We start from the raw sequence: 16,196 nt of genomic DNA, 5'->3' as shown, positions 1-16,196 counted from the left end.
ATTTAGTGCCATTGTGCTGTAACAGAGCAGATCTGAGTGTTGCCATTGAGATTCTTGACATAGCTGATTAGAGTCAGTGGCGATTTTGTTTTCATAACTAGCTTTGGAGGATTTTATGAGGGATCTCAGCTTCTTACTGAAGCTGACCAGGGAGTTTCTCCAATCATGGGATTTTACTCTTTTTTGCAACAGTTTCTTTCTTCTGTTGTAGAGTTTGTTTATGGCAGGGGACCACCAGATTGGCTTCCTTTTTTTGGAGGATAGCATCTTGGTTCTGTTAGGGATTGCACAATCCATGCACTCATGTAAGTACTTATAAAGTGCATTTGTGTAGGATTCAGCAGTCATACCTCTATTGTCTGTCAGCATGGGTGTCGTGAAGTTTGCCACTTCTGTCTTAAGAAGCATGAAGTTGGCTTTGGAGAAATTTTTTACTGTGGTTTCCCTAATGGGGGGTGGGGGAAGGATGTGGATGTCTAGGGTGATTAGCTTATGGTCGGATCTGACCAACGAGGAACTGACCTCTGGTGTGGAGCACCAGTTGCCCATGTTGGTAATAACCAGGTCTAGGATATTGCTGCCCCTGGTGGGGGTGTGGATAAGTTGATCTATGGCATTGGAATTTATAAATTCCAGAAAACGTTGAGTACAAGAGTTAGTACATGAGTAGTTTTCCCAGTTAATGGTAGGGTAGTTGAAATCGCCCATTATTAGGGTGTTAGGTTGTACCCTAATATTTTCCAGTGTATTAAGAAATGAGGAGTGGGAATCCTGGGACATGGTGGGGGATCTGTAGCAAGCTACAATTTGGATTGCGGTCTTGCTCAGAGTTACTTGCACTTGGATAATCTCGGATGCATTATGCTGAGCAACTAGACTGGAGGTGTGGATATCCTTAATGAATATGGACACGCCTCAGCCTTTAGTGTTTCAGTCCAGGTTAGGTGGCCGAAAGGTGTGGTATGAATTATAGCCTGGTAATGCAGGGGTACTCTCTGGAGCCTTGAACCAGGTCTCTGTCACTGCACAGATGTCGATGTTCTCCATTTTAAGGAGTGCCTTGAGAGAGTGCATTTTGAGGTTTAGACTTCTAGCATTGAGTAGCAATACCCTCAGATTCTTCTTGCCTGTACCTGTTAGGGTGGTGAATTTGTCATTTGAACCTTGCCTAAAAAAGGCACTATAGGGGTGGCTAGAACCTTAGGCAGTATCCGGAATCCCAGGGGTGACAGGTGCAGGCCATCTCTGGCAAAGCATCGTGGCTTGTCGATCATGTCTTCCCAGGCAGACAGATACTGGATGCCCTTAGAATGACACCAGAAGCTTAGCCAATTGTTGAAGTCAATCATTTTGTCCTTGTACTGTGGTATCATTCTGGGTGATGGCAGGATGCTACTCAGGGCTAGGGTCATACCTGCCTGGGCTACAAGATCAGACAGCTCCTCCATGTCCCTTTTCATGTAGTCCAAGGAGGTACATCTCAGGTCATTCACACCAACATGGACAATGACAGAGTCATATTTGTACTTGTGGAGTGACCTGATTGCATGCGTTATGTGGTAGATCCTGGCACCTGACAGGCAGCTGACAGTAACTTTCTCCTTGTTTAGCCTGGTGAGTGGAACATCAGTGTGCCTGACAATAGAGTCATCTATGGCTAGAGTGTTGGGTACGTTGTTATGACTTATGGGCTGTGGTTGAGTGGCACACTGAGTTTGTGGGCTATGTGTCATTTGGTTTGTGTTGGGGGGTGGAGGTTGCTTGTGTTTTTGCTTTGGAGGTCCCTGTTGCTTGGGCAGGTTCTTACTGAGAGCCTCCGCGAATGTAGGTGTGTGTTTTGTGTTTCTGTGTGTGTGTTTTGGTGGTGTAGGTTTTGAGGGACTATGTGCTGAGTGTGGTGTGGTGCAAGCGTTTACCTTCTCCTCTTGACTGTCTAGTCCAGTCTTGGGTGAAGAGAGCTTTGCTTCCAGTTTGGCTATATAAGTGCATCTCTCACAGGTTGTAGTGTTGGGTGGTAGGAGGAGAGGGTTGTCTGTGTACATGAGGCAATTGCTGCATTGCCCCAAGATGCCCAGATTCATCAGGTAGACAGGATAAAACACCAGGGGCTGACCCTTAGACATGCCTAGATAGGTGCTTATTTGTTAAGTACTAGAAACTGTTTTCCTCTAGACAGTGAGGAAAGTTGAGTGCTGTAGTAATTTTTAGCTTATGTAGTGCTTACAATATGTTCTGAACAAATGCTGAAACAAAAAACTGTCTAGTTCTAAGAAACAAAATTAAGCTAGAAGGCTTCCCCTCCAACACAGAAAAGCTTGGGGGCCTAGAAACCTACAAATAGTCCTGGACACAGAAAATCCATATCCAGGCTAGACTACCCATAGGAAAGGAAGGAAACAAGCTTAGAAAAAAATTTTTTTTTTTTTTTAGTGGAAAGAGAGAAAGGAGTAGCAGAAACTAAGCTGATTGGCCTTCTCAAATGTTCTCCCTGTACTGGGCAGAATGAGGTAATGACACTAGACTGGGAGGAGGGTCCCAGATCAAATTTACACTAGGGGCGGGCAACTGCAAAGCCACCAACTATAAAAACACTATACCAACAGGGAGAGAGGGTGGGAAAAAAACTGCAGAAATGTTTCTCACAGCTGAAAAGCAGCAGTGAGCCTTTAAATGAAAGTTTTAAACAGCTAAAGGAGCCTCTAGAAAAAAGAGTTTAACTGCAACAAGTTATCAGAAACAAACAACCCAACAGATGCTTAATAAAAGTGGACAATTTCCAGTTAATACCTCACACACAGTGAAACTAGCTAGAAAAATGCACAGTACACAAAGTGCTATAAATAACACCCAAATAACCCACACACGCGGCCTCAACCTGGTCTGTGACATCAATAGGACTTGTTGGTGGGACAGATTTGTGTCCCAGAGACTCCCCCATCTATGGAATAGACTCCCTCTACACGTCAAGCAGAGTACCTCTTTACCCCTTTTTAAGAGAAACCTGGGTAACTGGATGGGAAATAGAAAATACATCCATGGGATTCCACCCGTGCCCCTACTGGACAGGGACATCGGGTGCTGATTTGTCTATGCATGGGCTAAACTCTTGGCTAGGCTTATAAGGGCCTCAGGGCCAATAGTCTAGTAACTTCCTATTATCCTAAGATCCTATGTTACCAGCATAGTACTCCCAGACTTAACTTACACAACATCTTACATTTCTCAGCCAGGCAGTTGAGCTGTCTGACTGTGTCACTCTTATTTCTGTTATTTACTGTTCCTCTTCCTTTGAGTACTGTAAGTTTGCACTGTACGATCCATCTTTTCTCATACTACCTTGCAACCACTAGATTATTTTCACATCATTTATTTCTGGATTTAGTTTAAATCCTTTCTTTCTTGCTAGCTCTTCTTTCTTTGCCTTCTCTGTCTCTCTCTCTCTCTTGCTTAATGCACCCCTGCTCTCCTCACTACTCCTGTGATAGGCTAACTAGCTTTTCCTGCTCCCTGATGTCACTTTAGAGTAAACCCCTCCCTCTTTTTTCACTTTGTGTATTTCTAAATTCACCAAATAGTATCTGGATAGTTTTCAGTATTTTATCCTTTATTTCTGCTCCAGTTTCATGTGTATCTGTTTAAGTTGAAATGCATGTGAGTGCTTTTCCTGCTAGATGTTATGGATAATGTTGAATAGATCTATATTTGGCCTTGTGTTAAAAGTGTGTGGTGGCATTTTATCATATCTAGAAGGCATGAGTTTTACCATGTATTTGCACTTCATGTTTTATGCTGCAGTTAGTATGGCTTGGAAATGTCTCAGTTTCAGCTTACATGTAGTTGTCTGTGTGGCATTGCTGTTTTTTGTTATGCTCTTGAGCAGTCAGAATTTACTTTTTTAACTAGGTTTTATTTTTTTTACAGGTTTAAGGTTAGGTGTGGAGCAGGACACCTGGGTGATGATCTCTGAAAATGGAGAAAAACTCTATCGCATGATGTGTGAGCATGGAAACCTTATCAAAGACAGGAAAAGGAAACTGACCACATTTCCTAAATGCTTTGTTGGCAGGTAATTTACAGTCTTCATAATTATGTCACTTACTTAGCTCATCTTGACTTTATTGACTAGGAGCTTCCATTACCTTCATATACCTCACGCCTATGAGATTCATGATTTTAACAGAAGAGCAGCTGCTGGAGAAAACTGATACAGTGTTTCAGCCAGTACAGCTGCATTCTTACATAGCAGTTTGTATTGTTATATTGTGTCATACTGCATTCTGTTGTGATATGTATTGTTTTAGGTTGTTAATACTTCTGACTGATTTTGTTAGTTCTGATATTTCATATTTTATAAGATTTGGTCTTCAGTGGCTTCCTCAAGAAAAATTACTCTTCTCATATTTCTTTATATTATTGTTTTGTTAGCATCCTAGTGTCAATAAAAAACAAAATGCCGGTGGCTGTTTTTTATGTCTGGACATTAAATTGATGACTATTATTGTTTCTTCTGACAGGGGCAAAACGAGAGTTGTTCCCATACTTCTTCATTAGGTTAAGTGCTTTTTGTCACATGACACAGCCATGCTTTCACTCGTGGAACTTTAAAGTACAGTAACACTGTGTTACATCCTTTCAGAACCCACCACTGTCAGAATCTAAAGCAGCTAGGATGGCTTGAATTACAAAATCAGCTTTAATTCAACCAACTTAGCATTGCCCACAAAATCCTTAACCAGCCTAATAACACTCCAGTACTCATAGACCTCATTAACCCCTATAAAAATGTCAGTACCTTACGTTCATCAAATAAACTCCTAGTTAGCATCAGTAAGTCTTATAACAAGGCAGGTGACTCTCTGTTCTCAAACACACCTGGGAAAAACTGGAACCTTCTGCCTAGTCAACTCACTTCCCTTCCTTCCTTGTCCCACTTCTAACAAAAACTTAAAACTTTCCTTAATTCTCACTGGCTGTGTTCATGTACTAACCCTGACTAATCTATCACTATCACTAAATCCTTTTTAACTTTACTCCCACCACTGTAATACATTTTCTGTGATTCTGTAATTGCAAATGAAATAGTGAAGTTTGAAAATGTTACTTACCACTAAATGTAAACATCTTGTTCTTATTTTGTAAATAGTTTTATGAAATGTACTGCTGTATATGTACAAAAATTGCTTTATGTTTGTTTTATTGTAACCTTAAAAATTCTTGTATGTATGTATCTGTCTTGGAGCTTTTCTCCTTGGGCCTCTACTGAAAATGGACATATATCCAGTTGGACTAGCCTGGTCAACAAATGTAAAATAAATAAAATAAAATAAAACATTATCACCACTGTGGATGTTAAATATAATGCAGTGTTTTACCAGGTTTAACTTATTAAATACCTACTTCGTATTTCTCTTTCCCATTAGTGAGTTTGTGGCTTGGTTGATGGAGATTGGAGAGACACACAAGCCTGAAGAGGGTGTTCACCTCGGCCAGGCTCTTCTGGAAAATGGAATCATCCATCATGGTGAGTTGGTGGGCACTTTGCTGCAGCGTGGCCATATATGCTACATGTGGGATAAATGTACTTTTGTGCTGAGCATTTTGGATATTATCAGGAACATATATGTCGCTTGCTTGAAGAGTACTGTCATGAAGAAATGTGCTTAGAACTCTCAGATGTTATTCTTGGTTGTTTATCATATGCACCCGCAAAACAAGCCATGCACATTGGTTAAATTGACATAACAATTGGTCTGCTCCTTTCCCAGAATCACTTTTAGCATCTATAAAGCAGAACAAAAATGTAGGTTCATGAATGGTTTTACATGCAATACAGCATGATTTAATGTAACATTATACAACACCTTAGCACCTGTCAGACCTTGTGTCACATGTACAGTGCTAATCCTCAGAGCTTACAGATGTTTTGGATGAGCTGTAAAATACCATGTACATTGCTTATGTTACAGAGGGTACTTCCCATTAGGAACTCTCCACTAGTCCTCATGTACATTTATATGATTTTACTGCTTATACCATTGCAGTGTGCTGGTTTAGCTTTATTTTAATTAACACATTAATGGGCCAGTGACTAACTGCTTGGGCTGTCCTGCTGTCCTTCTGGCCATCACTGAGTCAGTACTCTTTGACCAGCATGAGTCCAGCTACTAGAAGGTGAGTGCTGTACATGACGTTTACTGACTGATTTGGTACCATATTTTGAGTTGCATTTTCTGACTGGATTACTACCTACTCAGATGCCAAAGGTAAATGTGAGATTTTAGGGGATAACCCATACTCACAATCAGTCGATTGACTGTTTAATTTCCAAAATAAAGGTTCTTTATTTTGAGATGTTAGTGTGTTCTTCTACTTCGTATCATATTAGTGTTTCAGATACATAATCATAGTTTTCTGCAACAAAAAGGAAAATGAAAATACTTCTTGCCTGAAATGTGACTCATTTGCTACGTTTTTACATAGTATATAATTCCCCTAATATTAAAGTTCTGACAAAAACTGCGGTGGTGGTGCTGCGGTAGCATTGTCACCTCACAGTAAGACGTTGTCCCGTTCGATTCTCAGCTATTGCATCTTCTGTGTGGAGACATGCGTGAATGGGCGTACCTTCATTGAAGGTTGTGCATCAGAGCTGGCAACTCGGCACGTAAAAATCTACTGCCAATCATTAGTGGACCGGAGTTCCACTGTGGTGACCCCTAACCGGGAAAAGCCGAAAGACACAACAACAACATTAAAGTTCTGACAAAAGAGGAGCAGGTGATAACCTAATAATACCTCAGACTGGTATTCAGGATAGCAGGCATATGATTACTTTCTTTAATGAAAACATTTTACATTAAAAATTACTAAGTTAAATGTAAAGATCTTTTGTGTTAAATAGTTTTGCTTTTTGCTTCGTTGGTTGTCTTCTGCTTTTAATGAAGCAGTGTAATTCAGGGTAATTTCATTTAATCAAAAAAAGCATAACTTCTTAAACTTCTGTAATACTCAAATGCATGTCATAGGTCATCTATTTTTGAGTCAAGTATGGCCTGTTACCTCATGCCAACTAGTTGTTTAGTACTGAGTAATTGTATATGAACGACTCAGCCATAAGGAATTTATTCTTAAATGAGAATCATTTTTTACTGCACAAAGGCGGAGATACTGTATTTACAAAATGCAGGAATAATGTTGCCACAGACCTGATTTTTTTTGGTACTGCTTAAAGGATACTTTAGTAGTTTTTACAGTACAGGAGTGAAAGTTGCCTTGCAAGAGAAGTTTCATGTAGTTCTGTGCTACTGATTCATTCTCTGTGAAAAAATACTGTTTGCTTTATTTCTGCCACAGAACGATTGTCTTTCTGAAGCCACTCCTGATTTGGCATCTGAAATTTTCAACCATATCTTTTTTGCAGGCTGTTCTCGAAGCCACCATCAGAAAGAATTGACCTAAATGATATCTTGTAGCTGGTGTACATTGCCTTTTCTGAAGGTGCACCTAGCCAGATGGGAATGCAGTTCAGTAAGCAATGATCAGCACATGAAATGCTAGTCTTGTTTCATAAGCAATCGTTAGCTAAGAAACCCTAGAGATAACAGACGTTTTATATGTGGTCCAAATCTGACTGTGAACACATTATACCAAGAATCTGGGGCACCTTACAATTTGCTAATAGTTGTGAGAATTGTTACATTTATGCTAGGGCATTCTTTTTGTAGTATAGTTTACTGTTTATATTTTGTTATAATGCTGTGAGTTCTCCTTTTTCATCACCCTGGAAGGCTTAAATTTCATTTACCATTGACTTTTTCTTCTGTAGACTTTCTTCTCCTTTGTGTCTGATTCACTGACATTATAGGTTCATAGGTTCATAGTTTCATACTAGGCTATCTGCCCTAGGGCATTTATAAGCCTAGCCAGAATGTGTTTGGCTTTCGCCACCCATTTTAAATTAATTTTGCTATGCCCTTTTTAAAGGTTAGTATACTGTGCCTCTGTCTAACAGTGACACAGAAGTGATACCCGGGGTAAACCTAAGATCTCCCATCCACTCATCAAGATTCCTCTTGAAGAGAGTCAATGAGGGACTCTGCTTAACCTGGACTGGGATTTTATTCCAGAGTGAAGGGAGCCTCTGGGTTATGAATCTGTCCCTCCAGCATGTCCTATTTATTTCAGTGCTGAGGTTCAAGTCTCTCAAGTGCGTAGAGTTTAACTTTATAAGTTTACAACGTTTTCATCCTTGCTGAGACAGTCTTGGACCTTTACAGGGAGGCTGGCCTCACCATTTGAGATCTAATGATATCAACCCTTCAGCAACTCTACGTGTAACACCAGTCCTCTAATTATAACTCATAGACATTTCTTGACTCGCTAATTTCTTATTATTTTCTTTAGACATTTGTACATAAATTATCTCTTATATTCAGTTTTTACCAGGCCAATCAGACCCTGTTTCCACATTGTACTGAAATGTTCCACGGTATTAGGATACTAAATATCCCCAGATGTGCACTTGTAAAGATATGTGAAGGAATGAGTACAGTATTCTACACATTTGACTCTGACATGGACATTCCTTTCAAACGATGTTCATTACATTTCCAAATTCTCACACATCAACCTAATCACTAGAGAAAGAGAGATGATTTATGGATCCTGCTCAAATACGTTAGGTTATTCACTGACCTTAGACCTTAACCCTAAAGGAAACAGTTGTAAAAATCTTCTGAATATTCACCAAGTTTTTTCTTACAATCATTTTTGGTAAAATTGTGAGTAATTACTTGTGTTTCAGTGATGGCCTATGTGCTGCATATGGTATCACACTGGTAGCTTTTTTAATGGTGCTACATGGGCAGACCATTTATTTCTAAATGATTGAGTGATCTCTGTATCTGCACTGCGTCACAGTGTTAGACCTTATGTACAATATACTTATGTGCGAATTAGGTTAGCAATCTTATTCATGTGAGGGTGTTCTTTTGTATATCATCCATGTACTAACAACAAAGTTAGTGCATATTAACATATATTTTTAATATTCATGTCACTGTGCTGTCACTGAATCATAGTTTGCTTTTTTGTACACCATGTCTGTGAATCTTAACCTAAGAGTTTTACTCATTTAATAAAATTTCCCATTTCTGGGAAAGTTAACTGTTCACAACTAATTGTATCTATCATTTATTGCTTGACTTGGCATTTAAAGTCTTTCAGGTTAAAGACTGTTCCTACGTGGAGACGGATGGTATTCCAGCTATATTCACACTAAATTGCCGATAACATACCATCCCACGCCAGTTAAGAATATTGATTTATTTAACAAATATAAAAACACAAGCGATCCTCTGATGGAGGTATACATTTTTGTTTGTAGACAAAGCTTCATCACATTATTATAACAACATAATCCAGTGTATAGTAAATTCAGATGGATCAAAGCAAAATAATTAAAAAAGAATATGTATAGCTGCATTTGCATGTATGTCTGTAGATACTTTTATGTGTGTATGTATGTATGTATGTGTATGTATATATATATATATATATATATATATATATATATATATATATATATATATATATATATATATATATATATATATATATCTTTGATGTCACCAAATAAAGGGCTTAAATCAGTGTAAGTAATTGTATATTTCTGCACAAGGTCTGAAAATGATGCTTTTTTTTGTAAACGGTATAACTGAAACTGTCACTGTATGTGGAGTAATGTTTGTTTATATGAGTAGCGTTTCTGTTAAGTTGTACTTGTTTCTTTAAGAACAGAAAGTTACTTGGCTATATTAGTGAGAGCAACTTTAATTACTGCGATAGGAAATGTAACATCTGTTTATTTATTTATTTAACATTTATTTGCCGGGAGAGTCTGACTGGGACAGAGCCCATTTTCAGCGGAGACACGGGGAGAAATGCTTCTGAAATGTGGGTGGAAACCAGAGCTTTCAGAGGAAACCCACTAAAATGCAGGGAGGGCATGCAGACTCTGCACAGAAGGCACTCCAGCCAAGGATTGAAATTAAGAACATCTTGCTGTGAGGTGACAACACTAACTGCTGCACCACTGCGCCACCCAAACATAAAAAGTTGGCTGAAGGAAACCCAACCAGAAAGTGCTTTCCTTTGTTCAAGGGTCTTAGGGTCCAGTGCAGTGGTTCTACGACAGAAAAGGAACCACAGTGACCAAAGACTCAGAGGGAGAAACTGGAAAACTGGTAATTATTCCTAACAGAGAAATCCATGGAGACCTACAGACAGATCATGTTCCCCAGCAGTATAATACGGAGTCAAAGGTACTTGCTATGCTTTCAGTTAAACCACAAGTTTGGTTTTACTTGGAAGAACCTTACTTTTATTTCATTTGTATATAACTGCAGACTGTGGGTAGCATCTTCCTTAATTTTTCACACGGACTGTTTGGGGTTACTGTGGCATAAATTATTAATGCCAGACACCTGGAACTACACCTGTCACTGCCAATGTGAGTACAATTTCCCTAAAAAAGAGAAGAAGGAAGCGTGGCAGTCTTGTGTTGTGTATTGTGAATATTTTAGAGGACACTTCTCTGTGGTGTTGATACATGTGCCAGGATGACCATCATAGAACAGCTATTACAGACCATAGTGCCTGCACCTGAAATGCTGGTCATAGTAGCTAAGTCAATGTCTATCCCAAGGGAAGTACCACTGTTAAAAAAGTTGACCTAGAAGGAGGACCTTGAGGTGTATCTTAATACCTTTGAGAATTATGTCCAACAGGGTGGATGAGTCTGAGGTGACTGGTCCAGGATTTTAACCTTTGACTGCCTTCATGTGCTTGGAGGGAAAAGATTACCAGAATTATGATAAAGACAAAAAAAAAAAAACATTACTTGCCAGAGATGGTGTTTCCTAAGAGACAAAACTGAAAAAATGCCATAGCTGGACATTTTCTCATAGTAAAACAGTAAGGTCACAGTTAGCATATTATTCATTTATGGTTAGATTCTTAGGGTCAGAATAATAAGATCAGAATGATAGAAATGACAGTGACTAACAAATTAAAAAAAACTTTAGCTACTACTGTAAGAAAATAGGTGTCTCAAAATGACCCTGAAGACTCAAAAGGCTTTAGTGCACTAGTAGCCAGACTGTTCTATCATAAAACTATGTATAGAGCTGAGCACTCTGGATCTGTAGGAAAACCTGTGCCAAATATTGATAACAAACAAAAAGTATGTATTGGTTGTAAAAATACTTTGTTTTATATGTAAGAACAAGTGTCATATAGCTAGATTTTCTACTAGTAATAACAACATTGTTACAGATATAAAAACTACAATCTATGAAAAGTATATTGCTAGTGATATTATGCTTTTTTTTAATAATATCTGCTACAATGGCTGAGAATGCATTATATTACTATGCAGTTGCCTAGTTAATTATATTCAGTGTTTTACTTGATGTCAGAGAATTTCAATAACTGTTTATCTTAAACACTTAAACAGTATGGTAACATTTGTAAAGGAGCAGTATGTCTGTAAGAAGAGAACTATTATTACCAAAGTAGTAGTAGTATGCATCCATAGTGCTAAGGAAAAAGAATCCTATTACTCTTATAGAAATACAAACTGGGGTTAAGAAGGTAATTTGCCCTATTTCTGTCATTCCAGATTTAACACTTGAAATCATACCAGGGAACTATATCCTCACTTTAAAGAGTCATGGAGGCAGTGTAAAGAAAGTCTTTTTTTTGATAAACCAACTTTTCAGTGGTGGGAGAACCAACAAATGAATAAGCCTATAGATGTGGTTCTATCTAACCTCGAAACAGGAAGAGGGAACAATCACAAGACACGTTTATTAGAGTATATACAGCCAATAAAGACTAAGGCACAGTCTTAGAAATCCTTAAAGATACAACAATCTGGCTAAGGATACAAAGATAGGAAAATCTATATGAGTTAAAGAGATATGCCCCTGACAATGCAGTTTCCAAGAACAGAACCAATCAAAGGAAAGGACTTACTCTAAGATATTGCAGACAAAAATGTTGCAAAGCAGGGAGTTGAATTGACTAGCAGAACTAAACAGAAGGGAATACTTTGTGAAAGGGTTTATTCTAAGGAAATTAAATTATGAAGCATGAAAAATGCACAACTTCAGCCGAATTCTAAGACTTTTGTCAAGCTAAATAAGAAAGCCACATAAATGGAGAATTCTAAGCAACAGATAGGTTCTGAGAAGTAGAACTGTAACAATAAGAAAGACTCCACCAAAGTAGTTAAAGAGAGAGAGAGAGAGAGAGAGAGAGAGGCAGTGCCTGAATCAGAGTTTTAACACCATTTCTGTCGATGTAGGACAGAAACCTGAAATAAGGGAAGACTCTAAGTAACAGGTATCTAAAAACTAAGAAAAGAAAAAAAGAAAAACATTTAGATAAATCTATTGCAGAGGGAGAACAACCTAAAGAAAATAAACAAATTGAGAGTGTGATGCTCATTTACCCTGCAAAAGAAGGAGAGCAACACATAGAAAAAAAAAGAAAAAGAAGGTAGTGTGTACCAAAGTTCAAAGTAACATTGAACACATAGCCCTCATGATTTTCCTGCTGAGCCAAAATACAGCAACTATAAGCAAAAAGTAGAGGGCTGTATGTGTCTGACTCATAAACAAGTGAACCAGAAAAAATAGGTAATGTAGATAGAACAACTGACACTAAATTAATACTGGTGTCAGGAACAATAGATCCCAGTATCTGTTTTGATGTTGAGAAGGAGGCATTGCCTTCTAGCTCATTCCAAGCTGATGTTAAAGAATCTCATAGATGATTGACTTACAGGTAATCTGCTTAAGCTTTAAAAAGCCACAGTGGGAGGATGATACCCATGGACAATGTACAGGATTGCCATGTCCATCGTTCCAATTTTAATTAGGCCACATTATAGTTAACGTTTCTTACAGCACTTTAAATGCACACATTATATTTAAATGTATTTTCTTTACATTGCCTTGAATAATCATGACTGTCCTGACTATCATTCTGACTCTAAGATCTGTATTCTATTCTCTATTCACTGCCTTGATGGCCTGGACTAGTGCACCATTCCAATGAACAAATGGAAATAAATGCATAAATACATAAATAAATGAATGAATAAACAAATGAATGAGTGAATCAATCACTTTATCAATCACTTTTTTGTCTTTGGGATGTAAGAGAAAACTGAAACCATAGGTGAAAACACATGCAGACACAGACATGGCATGCAATTCATAGCACATGTTAATTTATCAAAATGCACAGACATCAACACTCAGGTGATCAATGTAGCATTTTAAAATCAGCATACAAAGAAAATGTAAAAATTAGGAAAAAAAGATTGCTATAGGAAACTAAACCTGTACTGTGATCTGATCACCACAAAAACGTCCACACTTTCAGACATAATTTGTGTAAATATTGGTAGTGCTATGGAAAGGGTTTTTCTAGGGTAAGTTACATGGTTAGAGGTAGCATGCATTATTAAGGTGGGACTGGAAGAAACTTGAAGAATCCAGTCTTGGTGAGGCCAAGAAGTGTTCTCTCTATATACACAATTTCAGTCACTCTTTGAGTGTTAGCCTCTCTGGGGGCAGACAGAGAAGTGGTAATATCATAAGTAAAGCACGCTTTGGGAATTTAAGTAGTCACTGGTTACCAGCTTTCTAAACAGGACACTTGCTTTCCTTGGGTGAGAAATGAATGACTCCTTCTCATTAGTGTCACCAAGCAGCAAAAATTCCTATTATTTTTGTGGATTAACCCCAGCTGGAGCATCTTTTCGTATCATATATCCTCTATCCCCGCCATAAAGACCATAAGCATTATGGACATCCAAGAACAAGGTGCCTGAATTATGGGCATTCACAGCACAGATATTTCCCTACAGTCCATTAACAATTTGACTATAAAAGCTTTTGCTGAAGCGTGATTAGCAGAATTGCAAAGGACTATCCCCTTCCTTGACCAGACCCAGGAACTTCCACATTTGGTGTAGTCACCCAAAAGAAAGAAAGAGGGAGACATCTCCTGGTGGCCCTTAAAACTGACTTGAAAGAGAAAAAGGATTACAACCATTCAAAAAAGATCACTCTTCCTTGTGTTATGATAAATACAACAAAATTTTCTCCTCTGACACCCCATCTCCTTAGACCTGCTTCAGAGGACATCTTTCTTTGGAGAAACTCTTTATGTAATGACAGAGCAGTTTAGGTGCACTGGAGTGTAAATGTACTTGCAACAACCTAAAAAGGGTACTGTACTTTGCTGGGAAAAGAACAAACTTAGCCAGTATATATTGTCTTGTAGAAGAGACTTTTTAAAGTTAACTTAGAATGCTTCAAAAGAGCTGATATATCAATAATCAAGCCAAGAACTGTGGATTTGGAGACTTGCATAATCAGATAATTAATAATCAACAACATAGTCTATGGTAAAAGAAAAATCAAATAAGAAGCTTGTAAATAAGAGAGGCAGAGCTGACCTGACTAGAAGCTGTGAATATTTGCAGAACAAATTAAATCACAGTTACAGGGGTAAAAGAATTAAATGAAAAAAATTGAAGTGTATGAGATAAAAATGTGAGTCAAATAAGAAACAATAAAATGAGAATGTTTTGTGATACTAATGGAGAGAAGAAAGCCATAAGGTACATAACAATTATGATGCTTGGAATTCAAGCTTTGTATGCTAGATGTGGCTGTAAACATGAGAAGAGGCACTATCATGTTTTTAATCGGTTCTGTAGAGTCTGCATTCAAAAGAGTCATATTACAAAGATATGTAAAAAAAATGTGTGTTCAGAAGAATCTGTGTTGTTAAACAGAAATATGAAATGAGCTGTTTGTTGCTATATTAATGTAAAAAAAGAGTTGCTGCACCATTTCTGACAGCACACTAGAAACAGTAATAGAGAAGTGCAAGAATTAATGAACAAATTCATGAATTTAAATTAAACAGAATTACAGAGTGCATTATTTTGTCTGAAGGAATTCTGAAGCATTGGAGTTAATAGGTAGAGAAAGCAGAACTGTATATGCACTTTCTTTACATATTCATTGGGCCAATTAAGGCCATTGTGTCAGGACTACTGAGATGTGAGTATGTAAATAAGTATAACATACGCTTTCAAATCATGCTACTTAGAAGCGTTCATTCTCCTAATGCTGTGAAACATAAAAGGGTGCAATTCATTAACAATGTGGACGCAAACAGAGAATGTGGTCTGTCACATGTTCAGGAAGAGCTTACAAAGGTTGCAGGAGAATATCATATTCAAATAAATATGCACATAAATCCTGCTACAAGGAATGCATTTCCCATGGAAAGCACCAGTAGCACCATGGAATGGAACACAACGTGGACTGAGCTGAATGGAAAGCATAGGTGTCCTTATGAAGAACTCAGAGATTGTGAAACTAATGAATATTAAGATTACTGTTGCTAAGCAAGACAAGATTCGCATAATTACTAAGTCATAAAATCTTTTGAAGTGCTGAAGAGAGAACACTACCATTGCTTACTGGTGAATATGTGATGTCTGCAATGCCAGATGTTGCCTTCTATCCAGTATTCACAAACCACTGATTCCAGAATATAAAGTGTGATGAAGAACTCAGCAAATTCTCTAGATTTAATATTCCATGAGAAACTATGAGGTTCTTTAGACTTCAGTCTGATATTTCCTCAGTACTAGAAGCATTTAAAATGCTTATTTGCACAAGTAATTGAAGTCTTGTAAGCTGTTGTCAACATACTTAATGATCCCGTAGTCCGAGATCAGAGCATAAAGTAACTGATACATGATATAGTCTTATGTCTTTCGGCTTTTCCTGGTTAGGAGTCGCCACAGCAGAAATCAAGTCCACTAATGATTGGTAGTGAATTTTTACAGTGCCGAGTTGCCAGCCCGATGTCCAACCTTCAAAGAAGGCACACCCATTCATGCATGCACCTACCTGCATGTCTGTAGATGTCACTTGACCACGGGGATAGTAAGACAGAGTAATTTCAAGCTAAATAGGAGCAAATATTAAAGTAAATTGACAAGTCTGAAGTACATGTATCACATTCTGATGTCAGCATGGCTGAGGTCTATTGCAGAGAAAGCCGGAAAAGTTTTGTGAATGACAAAGCCAGAAGACATG

General features: G+C 38.0%; 1 protein-coding gene across 1 annotated transcript in view; it reads left to right on the top strand.

Annotated features, from left to right (window-relative positions):
* The window catches only part of PREX2 (phosphatidylinositol-3,4,5-trisphosphate dependent Rac exchange factor 2), a 1,787,099-nt gene that overhangs the window by 371,467 nt on the left and 1,399,436 nt on the right, over positions 1 to 16,196 (top strand). The window contains exons 10-11 of the mRNA XM_044066265.1: positions 3,922 to 4,066; positions 5,421 to 5,521. Coding sequence (XP_043922200.1) covers positions 3,922 to 4,066; positions 5,421 to 5,521 — 246 coding nt within the window. The remainder of the gene's footprint in view (positions 1 to 3,921; positions 4,067 to 5,420; positions 5,522 to 16,196) is intronic.

Source organism: Protopterus annectens, chromosome 3.part1 (genome assembly GCF_019279795.1).
Source record: "Protopterus annectens isolate FY-2018-M chromosome 3.part1, PAN1.0, whole genome shotgun sequence".
In the NCBI taxonomy this organism is placed as follows: domain Eukaryota; kingdom Metazoa; phylum Chordata; order Ceratodontiformes; family Protopteridae; genus Protopterus; species Protopterus annectens.
Note: the sequence above shows the minus strand (reverse complement) of the source record. Positions and strands in the feature narration are given on the sequence as shown.